This window comes from Colobus angolensis, unplaced genomic scaffold (assembly GCF_000951035.1).
Source record: "Colobus angolensis palliatus isolate OR3802 unplaced genomic scaffold, Cang.pa_1.0 Scaffold39, whole genome shotgun sequence".
NCBI classification, from domain to species: Eukaryota; Metazoa; Chordata; class Mammalia; order Primates; family Cercopithecidae; genus Colobus; species Colobus angolensis.
The window spans coordinates 1,568,048-1,579,113 of record NW_012117265.1 but is presented as its reverse complement, the minus strand read 5'-3'; the positions used below and the strand labels follow the sequence as shown (position 1 = coordinate 1,579,113).

Here is an 11,066-nt window from a genome sequence, read left to right as displayed (position 1 = left end):
TGGATTCAAGAGATACTCAGGAAGTAAGACAGAACATTATGATTGTCTGGGTTGGGGGGTGGGTGTGAGTAGAGGCAGGAGGAAGAGAGAATGACTTTTTTTTTGTTTTTTGTTTTTTTGAGATGGAGTTTTGCTCTTGTTGCTTGGGCTGGAGTGCAGTGGCGCAATCTTGGCTCACTGCAACCTCCACCTCCCAGGTGCAAGTGATTCTCCTGCCTCAGCCTCCCAAGTAGCTGGGACTACAGGCACATGCCAGCAAGCCTGACTAAGTTTTTGTATTTTTAGTAGAGATGGGGTTTCACTATGCTGGCCAGGCTGATCTCAAACTCCTGACCTCAAATAATCCACCTGCTTTGGCCTCCCAAAGTGCTGGGATTACAGATGTGAACCCCCGAGGCTGGCCTCTGCTTGGATTTTAAAATCACATCCACAGATAAGGCAACTTGGTTATGGACGGGGTAAGAGATGGAGGCAAGGAACAGCAGCTCAGGGGAGCCCAGCCACTCTAACCAGGAGAATATAACACACCAGTGGCACTGGTTCAGCCTTGGCAACTATTCTTTTATTGAACATCAGTGACAGAAAAATGCTTGATTTAGGAGGAAGCTTTCCCTTACTCCCCCACTGCACCCCGGAACTCAGCAAAGGTGAGCCAGCCACAGAGCGTAACACTGTGGCTGGGACACATGTCCATGTCTGTTTCACATACGTGGGCATCTGTGCCACAAGGGTCACGTGGCACCACAGTTCATCAGCTGTGCTTCCCCTTCCTGCCCTGCTGCAGCGCCACAGGTCGGAGGAAAAGCCTGCCTGTGAGTAGGGTCCCGGCAGGGCCCACTCACCAACAGTGGGGATTGGGCCTCAGAGCTGGGCAGTCATGGGAGTTCAGGGCCTGGATCGCCTCGGTAGGCTGGTCTTAAAGAGGGACTTGCCCGAGGCTTCGATGTAAGTAACAGTCATGTCTTTGGAGTTGATCTCCACATAGGCAAAGCCACCCAGTGAGTCTTCAGCCCCATAGTGGAAGCGCAGATAGCCGTTGGGGACCTTGCGCTGGTGCTGCTTCGAGGGGTCCATGAAATTCCCAGCCCCACTCAGCACATAGCCCACGCCGTTCTCATCTTGCAGGTACTGAGGATGGAGGACAAGGGGTCAGTGGAGACCCAGCTTTGAGCAGGGGCCTGCCTAAGGTCCAGGGCTCGATTTGACCCTAACCACAGAGTCACCTTGAGGTATGTAACCCCTCCTGGCTTCAATTTCCCAACTGTTAGGAGTGTATTAATCCTATTTCATAGGTAGAGCAATTAGTAAGAAATTGGTGACCAGGTGTGGTGGCTCATGCCTGTGATCCCAGCACTTTGGGAGGTTGAGGCGGGTGGATTGCTTGAGCCCAGGAATTTGAGACCAGCCTGGGCAACATAGTGAGACCTTGCCTCTACAAAAAAATTCACAAGGACCGGGCGCAGTGGTTCACACCTGTAATCCCAGCACTTTGGGAGGCCAAGGCGGGCAGATCACTTGAAGTCAGGAGTTCGAGACCAGCCTGGCCAACATGGTGAAACCCCATCTCTACTAAAATATAAAAATTAGCAGGGTGTGGTGGCACATGCTTGTAATCCCAGCTACTCGGGAGACAGAGACAAGAGAATCACTTGAACCCAGGAGGCGGAGGTTGCAGTGAGTTGAGATCATGCCACTGCACTCCCTCTCAAGAAAAAAAAAAAAAAGCCAAAATTAGCTGCGCGTGGTGGCACACGCCTGTAGTGTCAGCTACTCTGGAGGCTGAGGTGTGAGGATCACCTGAGCCCGGGAGATTGAAGCTGCAGAAAGCCCTGATTGCCCTGATTGCACCACTGCACTCCAGCCTGGGTGAAAAACAGTGAGACCTTGTCTCAAAAAAAAAAAAGAGAAAGAAAGAAATTGGCAAGTCAAAGATATTATTCTGGCTTTGGAGTGTTTTCCTGGTTAGACAGCAAGATTGGAGGGACAGTCTAGACATTCTGAAGGCCACAGGAGCCCCTCAAACAGCGGGAGGTCCCCAGCCATGTGGACATCAGCTGGGATGGGGGCCCCCCACCCAGCTCCCACCCTGCCCACAGGACCTTCACCTGCAGATTGTGATCGTGGCCGCACAGGTAGGCGGTGACCCTGTATGTGGCCAGCAGTGGCTGTAGCTGCTTGACCAGGCAGTGGGTAGGCCCGTGCTCGGCTATGGACCACACAGGGTAATGGCCGGCCACCAGCACGTAGTCCTCCCTGGCCGCCGCCAGCTGTTTCTTGAGCCAGGACAGCTGTGTGCGGGCCAGCTTCACGTCTCGGGGCCTCTCAGGCTGCTGACTGAGGAAGTCATCTGAGTTGCCACATAGTGTCACTGTGTCCAGCATAAAAATGGCCACAGACACATTGGTCCGTGGGATCTTGAAGCGCAGGCGGTAGAAAGGGCTGGGGAAGTTCCTGCGGAGGGGATAGAGGTCGTGGGTTCACATCTTGGGCGCGGAAGTCCCAGGGTCAGCTCAAGCCACAGGGCCCCTGTGTCCCCGCTGTGTGAGGATCTGGGGGAGGCAGGGCTGAGGGTGGCTCACCAGCGCTTGGAGATCTTAGAGTAGGCAATCTGGGCAGAGACGTTGCCGAGGTGGTCATGGTTTCCAGCCAGCACGTACCAGGGCACGTTGCGAAGGGAGCGGTCAGAGAATACGTTCTCAAAGGTCTCCTGTAGCAAACAGATAGGGCAGGCCCCTTCCCTGGGGTCGTTGGCTACCCTGATCCTCCTACCAAGTCAGGGGCCAGGGGTAAGGGAGACATTGAATGTTCCCGGCACCCAAAGGTGCCCCATCACCTTCCCTCTGCTCTCTCCAAAGGAAGGTCACTAGGTAAGGTGGCTTCTCCCCCCTGTCCGCCCCCACCTCCTGCCCCACTCTGTTGGGCACAGACCTGGAACCTCTTGTCATTGACGTCTTGTACACCAGTGAAGTAAAAATTGTCCCCTAAAGACAGGATGAAGTCTGCACCCAGGATCTTCACGGTCCGAGCGATCTCCTTGGCATTGGCCATTTCCCGGGCCGTGTGGAATGGGGCATTGGGGACCCCTCCCCAGTCGCCCACGGCTACAAAGCGCAGGGCAGGGGTGGCACCATCAGCCAGGGAGGGTAGCAACAAGGCTTGCAGGAAGAGCAGCGCCATGCACATGTCCATCTGGGAGAAGAGAGACAAGCATAGGTGGCCCGGGCTGTGACAAGGGCAGGGAGGTCTTCAGACCCCCGCCTGCCCTGAGATAGAGGGAGACCGCTTGCTGCAGGCTGCCCCTGCGGGAACCCCTTGGTGCCCTAGTTCTCAGGACACGGCTGCACAAGCTGGCTTACGGTAGGGGGGGTGATCTGTGAGAGGGCGAGCTGCACCAAGATGGCCTCGCAGGCCCATTTCACCCTCCTTCCACCTAGCCTGCCCAGCACTCACCCTGGGGGAGACAGGCCAGTCACTGGAGGCTCTGAGAGGCTGGTGGGCTCCAGGGCAGAACTGCTGGTCCCTGAGCCTTTATTCCCTGGGGAGGAAGTGGATCATTAGTGAGGATGATGCAGTTTCTCCGAGGGCTGTCCCGGGAGCCCTCCCCTTGGGTCATGTGAGCCCTGGACTTCCCTGGAGCAGGACACGGGATTGGGGTGGGGGTGGGAGGATCCGGGCACACGTGTGCAGCAGCCTCGGCCCACACAGCCTCCGGGTCGACCCGCAGGGGCCTGTCTGTGCTGTGGGCTTGACATGTCCTGGGTATCTCTGTGTGTCTGTGTATCTGAGTGTCAGTATGTGTGTGTTCACTTGAGAGGCTGTGGCTGCGGTTACCCAAGACACGTCTGCACCTTCTTTCTCTGAGTAAGGGCTCGCCTGTGTGTGTCTGGGTGTGTCTTGCTTCCTGCGTGCAGCTGAGCATACCTACCTGGGCCTTGGCTCTGTACCTGACCGGGCTGCTGCAAACGTGTACACGGAGCCTGTGTGGCCTGTCTGCGATGCACGCCTGTGTTCTCACGTGGCACTGGGTGGGAATCCCTGTGTGTGCGCCTGGGTTGCGTCTCTAGGGTGACTTGCGTGTCTGGTGTGGGATGTGTGTCTGACATCTGAGTGCGGCACTCTGTGTGTGTCCCTGTCCTCCCCCTGCCCTCTCTCCACCCCACAGATAAACACCAACGGGCCTCCCTTTTCCAGGAAGTCCTGCCCACACCCTCCCCTCCCCCTAGACACCCATTCCTGCAGGAGGAACCAGGCAAGAGGCAGCTAGCTGGTGACCGCGCGCGTGACTGCAGACCTCTGACCCTCATGGTCTAGGCAGCTGTCTGCAGGCCCTCCACGGGACCGCAGCCTCCGAGAGCAGGAGGCCCTGCACCTGCGGCCGGTCAGACCTGCTCCTCACCTCCCTGCCTGCCTCCTCCGTGCTGGGCGCCACCGAGACACGTCTGCGAACGTTCACGAGTTCCTTCAGTCCCTGCGAGGGCGGACCCGAGAGAGAGCCCTCATTCAACACCGAGGCCACTGGCTCAGAGATCTCCCCGGGTCACCCTGCGAAGTATTTGTTCCCCCCTATCCCCAGCCTTGCAGCAGCGACCAAGGGGAAGGAAGTGGGTGATGAGGGCAGGCGGAGACCCCTCCCACGGGGCTGCGCCTATCTCACCTGCCGTCGGCGGGGCGGGCGCTGCGGCCGGTGCCCAGCTGCAGATCCGCAGGCGATCGCATTCCTGGGCGGCCCCAGCTTTAAGCAGGTAGCGGCCGATTCGTCCTGCTCGAGGCTCAGGGCTGGCCCAGGTGAGCCCTGGCGGGGAGGGCGGGCGCCTTGGCCTTCCCGCCCCGGAACCCCGCACCGCCCAGAGCCGCCACGCCTCCTTGCTGTGGGCTCCGCATCTGTAAAATGGGCCGATGAACCCCGGAGGTCGGCTCAGACCCACAGACTGCAGCTGCAGCTGGGCCAGAAGGGGTGGCCAGGGGAGCCGATTTCATCCTTTTCCTCCCTCCATGCCAACCAGGAGCCTCCGTCTGCCTGGGACCCTTTGGGGGTACCCATGGGCCCACAGCCCCAGGGCCACAGCACTGGGTGGGGTTTCAGCCAGCCCTGGGGCCAAGCTCTTGTAAGGTCTGTCATCATCTTCAGCCTCAGTCTCCTGGTTATTTATTTATTTATTTTTGAGACAGAGTCTTGCTCTGTCGCCCAGGCTGGAGTGTAGTGGGCTATCTCAGCCCACTGCAAGCTCCGCCTCCCTGGTTCACGCCATTCTCCTGCCTCAGCCTTCTGAATAACTGGGACTACAGGCGCCCGCCACCATGCCCTGCTAATTTTTTGTATTTTAGTAGAGACGGGGTTTCACCATGTTAGCCAGGATGGTCTCAATCTGCTGACCTCGTGATCCGCCCGCCTCAGCCTCCCTAAGTGCTGGGATTACAGGCTTGGGCCACCGCGCCCGGCCTTTTTTTTTTTTTTTTTTTTTTGAGACAGTTTTGTTCTTGTTGCCCAGGCTGGAGTGCAGTGGCGCAATCTCCGCTCACCACAACCTCCGCCTCCCAGGTACAAGCGATTCTTCTGCCTCAGCCTCCCAAGTAGCTGTGATTACAAGCTTGTGCCACCACACCCAGCTAATTTTGTATTTTTAGTAGAGACAGGGTTTCTCCATGTTGGCCAGGCTGGTTTCCAACTCCCGACCTCAGGTGATCTGCCCACTTCAGCCTCCCAAAGTGCTGGGATTACAGGCATGAGCCACTGTATCCAGCTGGTCTCCTGTTTTTTAAAAAAAGTTATTATTTAGCTGTGTGCGGTGGCTCACGCCTGTAATCCCAGCACTTTAGGAGGCCGAGGTGAGCAGATCACCTGAGGTCAAGTGTTCCAGACTAGCCTGGGCAACATGGCGAAACCTCATCTCTACTAAAAAGACAAAAATTAGCCGGAGGTGCTCGCTTGAACCCAGGAGACAGAGGTTGCGGTGAACTGAGATCGTGCTACTGCACTCCAACCCAGGAAGAGGAAGGAGGTTGCACTGAGCCGAGATCATGCCACTCCAGCCCGGGCGACAGAGCAAGACCCTGTCCCCAAAAAACAGAAAGACAAAAAAAAGAAATCTGAAGCAATTATGACCAAATGTTAACATCTGTTTCTTCACGTGGTGGGTACAGGCATGCTTTGGAAGCTTCTGTGCTTCCTGTATTTTGAGATCACACAAAATTATGTTTCTTATCTTATTGTGCTACATGATCTTTGTAGAAAAGTTGGTAAATTCTGGAATGCACAAAGAAAAAGATTATAGTAGGCCGGGTGCGGTGGCTCACGCCTGTAATGCCAGCACTTTGGGAGGCTGAGGCGGGTGGATCACGAGGTCAGGAGATTGACACCATCCTGGCTAACACGGTGAAACCCCGTCTCTACTGAAAATACAAAAAATTAGCTGGGTGTGGTGGCGGACGCCTGTAGTCCCAGCTACTTGGGAGACTGAGGCAGGAGAATGACGTGAATCCGGGAAGCGGAACTTGCAGTGAGCCGAGATGGCTCCACTGTACTGCAGCCTGGGCGACAGAGCGAGACTCTGTCTTAAAAAAAAAAGAAAAGAAAAGAAAACGATTATAATAGCCAGAAATACCCCTGCCCAGAGAGACAGTATCCATTAATTTTTCTCTGCCTATGTTTGTCTTCAGAAAAATGGGATACTATTGGCACTATTTTATAACTTTTTAATTTGTATTAGCACTTTCTATATTTTTTAAATTGATAAAGCTGGCCAAGCGTGGTGGCTCAGGCCTATAAACCCAGCCAGTGTGGGAGGATCGCTTGAGCCCAGGAGTCAGGACCAGCCTGGGCAACATGGTGAGACCACATCACTACAAAAAACATAACAAAATTAGCCAGGCATGGTGGTGCACACCTGTGGTTCCAGCTACTCAGGAAGCTGAGATGGAGGATTGCTTGAGCCTGGGAGTGTGAGGCTGCAATGAGCTACGATTGCACCACTGGCCTTCAGCCTGGGCAACACAGCTAGACTCTTGTCTCAGAGAGAGAGAGAGCACATAATGAAAAAAATAAACCTGATCTTGTATAGAGCATGTAATAAAACCTGTGGGTTCTTGGCCATCTCTCTCTGGTCTCCTCCAGGGTTCTGAATAAGCTCTTCTCTCTCTATTCACCCAGGAGAACTCTCTTCTGCTGATTTTCTGTGGGGCTAGATCAGGATGTGACTCAAAATCTCCCTCCACCTCCACCCTTGCCTATTTTCCCAACATCAGTGTCAATCTCAGATGTCAACAACCCCACGAGTGAGTTCCTCCTTTTGCCAATACATCCAGGTCCTGTTCTCTGCTGCCGTCCCTACCCAATCCCTTTCCTTCCTTCCTCCTGCCAGTCCTGCTCTCCCTGTTTCTTGCTCCTCTGACCTCCTCCGCATTGCTTGACTGTCTCAGATACACTCTGGCCTCAGGGTCTCGGCACTTTCTCTTCCGCCTGCCTGGAGGGGTCTTCCTTAGTCAGATACTGAGGTCACCCATTGTGTTCAAGTTCCTTTAATTTATCTGAAAAGAGGCTGGGCATGGTGGCTCCTGCCTGTAATCCCAGCACTTTGGGAGTCCAAGCCAGGTGGATCACTTGAGGCCAGGGGTTCGAGACCAGCCTGGCCAACATGGTGAAACCCTATCTCTACAAAAATACAAAAATTAGCCAGGTGTGGTGGCACAAACCTGTGGTCCCAGCTACTCAGGAGGTTGAGGCAGGAGAATTGCTTGAACCTGGGAGGCGGAGGCTTCAGTGAGCCAAGATTGTGCCACTGCACTCTAGCCTGGGTGACAGAGTGAGACTCTGTCTCAAAAAAAAAAAGAAAAAGATAATTTATCTGAACTTATCTGAAATGCACCACCCTGCCCCATTATTGTCTGACTCTCCTGTTGCTGTAGTTTTCTCTGCAGCACTTACCACTGCTTGAGAAAACTACCCACTTGTTTCTCTTGCTTTCAATTTATCTTGCTTTCAGTCTGTCTTCCGTTAATGAAAGCTTTGTTTTTTTTGTTTTTCTTTTTTTAAAACAGAGTCACCAGGCTGGAGAGCAGTGATGCGATCACGGCTCACTGCAGACTCACCTTCTGGGCTCAAGTGATCCTCCCACACCCCTCAGCCTCCTGAGGATTGAGACTACAAGCACACACCACCACACTCAGCTAATTTTTGTATTTTTTGTAGAGACAGTGATTTGTCACCTTGCCCAGGCTGCTCTTGAACTCCTGAGTTCAAGCAATCCTCCCACCTCAGCCCCCCAAAGTGCTGGGATTACAGGCGTGAGTCACTGCACCTGGCCTGTTTATTTAAAAAATTAACATTCACTCTCAGTTTATTGGCTAAGTTTAGAAGTAGTATCGGAAAGTCTAAGAGAACTTCTTGTTCTCCTTTTATTTGTATGTTTGCACTGTAGATCTTTAAAAACTGCTAAGGACTTCTCAAGGTGTTTGTTTGGTGGAGACATTGAAAAAGATTCAATAGGCCAGGTGCGGTGGCTCAGTCTGTAATCCCAGCACTTTGGGAAGCCGAGGCGGGCAGATCATGAGGTCAGGAGAATGAGACCATCCTGGCTAACACGGTGAAACCCCGTCTCTACTAAAAATACGAAAAATTCCCTAGGTGTGGTGGCACGCGCCTGTAGTCCCAGCTACTTGGGAGGCTGAGGCAGGAGAATCGCTTGAACCCAGGAGGCAGAGGTTGCAGTGAGCCGAGATTGTGCCACCGTACTCCAGCCTGGGCGACAGAGTGAGACTCGATTTCCGAAAAAAAAAAAAAAAAAGATGGATTTTTTGGGGCCCCAAGCCTTCAAAATTCCAAATGCTGTCATGAGTTAGTTTGATTTGAGGAACCAAAAATTGGCCTTTGTGGCTGCAGCAGAATCAGCAAGGGGGAAGTGAGTCCGGAAGGTTGAGGGCAAGGAAGAGAGAAGGGAGTGGGTGGGGCAGGTTGCGTGAGCTCTTGGGGGCTGCAAGGAAGGGAGCTTTTATCTGGGTGAGGTGGGAGCCACAGAGGGTTCTAATCAGAGGGACAGAGCTGACTTAGATTTTGCATAATATCCCCCGGCTGTGGGCTGTGGGGCATGGGCTGCTGAATAGGTGGTTTAGGTGGGCAAAGATTAATCACAGTGTCCCCCACCCTTTAAAAATTTAAAAGACAGGGCCGGGCGCGATGGCTCACACCTGTAATCCCAGCACTTTGGGAGGCAGAGGTGGGCGGATCCCCTGAGGTCAGGCGTTTGAGACCAGCCTGACCAACAAGGGGAAATCCTGTCTCTACTAAAAATACAAAAAAATTAGCTGGGCATGGTGGCAGGCACCTGTAATCCCACCTATTCGGGAGGCTGAGGCAGGAGAATTGCTTGAACTCAGGAGGCGGAGGTTGCAGTGAGCCAAGATCGTGCCACTGCACTCTGGCCTGGGCGACAAGAGCAAGACTGTCTCAAACAATAATAATAATAATAATAATAATAATAATAGGCCGGGTACGATGGCTCACACCTGTAATCCCAGCACTCTGGGAGGTTGAGGTGCGTGGATCACGAGGTCAGGAGTTCAAGACCAGCCTTGTCAACATGGTGAAATCTATCTCTACCAAAAGTACAAAAATTAGCTGGGCATGGTGGCTCATTCCTGTAATCTCAGCTACTCAGGAGGCTGAGGCAGGAGAATCGCTTGAACCAGGACCCAGGAGGTGGAGGTGAAGTTGCAGTGAGCCGAGATTGTGCCACTGCACGCCAGCCTGGGCTACAGAGCGAGACTCCGTCTCAAATAATAATAATAATAAATTCATAATAGTAATCAAGTAAAATTAAAAGACAGGCTTGGCATGGTGGCTCCCATCTGCAATCACAACACGTTGGGAAGCTAAGGCGGGAGGATCACTCGAGCCCAGGAGTTTGAAACAGCCTGGGTGACATAGTGATTCCCTATCTGAATTTTTTTTTTTTTTTTGAGGCGGAGTCTCGCTCTGTCGCCCGGACTGGAGGCAGTGGCCAGATCTCAGCTCACTGCAAGCTCCGCCTCCCGGGTTTACGCCATTCTCCTGCCTCAGCCTCCCGAGTAGCTCGGACTACAGGCGCCCACCACCTCGCCCGGCTGGTTTTTGTATTTTTAGAAGAGACGGTGTTTCACCATGTTAGCCAGGATGGTCTCGATCTCCTGATCTCGTGATCCGCCCGTCTCGGCCTCCCAAAGTGCTGGGATTACAGGCTTGAGCCACCGTGCCCGGCCTCTGAATTTTTTTTTTAAAGATTAAAAACGCAGAGCCTCTGTGCTCCTCCCATTTGACAGACAGCCACATCTTTTCATGCAGTGAAAAAGGCATGTCCCTGAGACACCGTGGTGAAAGTGAAGGCAGGAGTAAATGGATTTGGCCATATTGAGTGCCTGGTCACCAGGCACCAGAGCTGCTTTTAGCTCTGGCAGAATGGATGTTGTCACCTCAATGACCCCTTCATTGACCTCAACTACATGGTCTACATGTTCCAATATGATTCCACCCATGGCAAGTTCCACGGCACCATCAAGGCTGAGAAGTGGGCTGGGTGTGGTGGCTCATGCCTGTAATCTCAGCTACTTAGGAGGCTGAGGTGGGAGGATCACTTGAGACCAGGAGTTCAGGACCAGCCTAGGCAACATAGGGAGATCCTCTCTCTCTAAAAAAAAAAAAAAAAAAAAAAAAAAAAAAAAAAAAAAAAAAAAAAAGACTGAGAGAAGGGAAACTCGTCATCAATAGGAAATGGGAATCTCATCCCCCTCTTCCAGAAGCCAGACCCCAGCAAAATCAAATAGGGTGATGATGCTGGCGCTGGTTTTGTCATGGAGTCCACCACCAGCATCTTCACTACCATGGAGAAGGCTGGGGCCTGCTTAGAGGGGGCAGCCAAAAGGATCATCATCTCTGCCCCCTCTGCCCATGCCCCCATGTTTGTGATGGACGTGAACCATGAGAGGTACAAAAACCCCATGATTGTCACCAATGCCTCCTGCACAACCAGCTGCTTACCACACAGCCAAGGTCATCCATGACGTTTTCTTGGTTTGGTTTTTTCTTTTTTTTTTTTTTT

The 11,066-nt window shown here is 53.2% G+C and overlaps 1 protein-coding gene and 1 pseudogene across 3 annotated transcripts; one reads left to right on the top strand and one right to left on the bottom strand.

Annotated features, from left to right (window-relative positions):
- Positions 1-540: 540 nt before the first annotated feature.
- Positions 541-4,798, bottom strand: ACP5 (acid phosphatase 5, tartrate resistant). 3 transcript variants are annotated; one of them, XM_011954775.1, is made up of 7 exons: positions 4,655-4,798; positions 4,397-4,468; positions 3,451-3,535; positions 2,929-3,189; positions 2,580-2,707; positions 2,106-2,451; positions 541-1,128 (listed from the first exon to the last, which is right to left on the bottom strand). In XM_011954775.1, the coding sequence occupies exons 4-7, from the start codon at positions 3,187-3,189 to the stop codon at positions 886-888; spliced, it is 978 nt and encodes a 325-aa protein (XP_011810165.1). In that variant the 5' UTR covers positions 3,451-3,535; positions 4,397-4,468; positions 4,655-4,798; the 3' UTR covers positions 541-885. The 3 variants fall into 3 exon arrangements, with proteins under 3 accessions (XP_011810165.1, XP_011810164.1, XP_011810166.1); XM_011954774.1 differs by having other exon boundaries at positions 3,451-4,035; positions 4,655-4,767; XM_011954776.1 differs by lacking the exon at positions 4,397-4,468.
- A 5,628-nt stretch (positions 4,799-10,426) lies between these two features.
- The window catches only part of LOC105520935, a 2,112-nt pseudogene continuing 1,472 nt past the window's right edge, over positions 10,427-11,066 (top strand).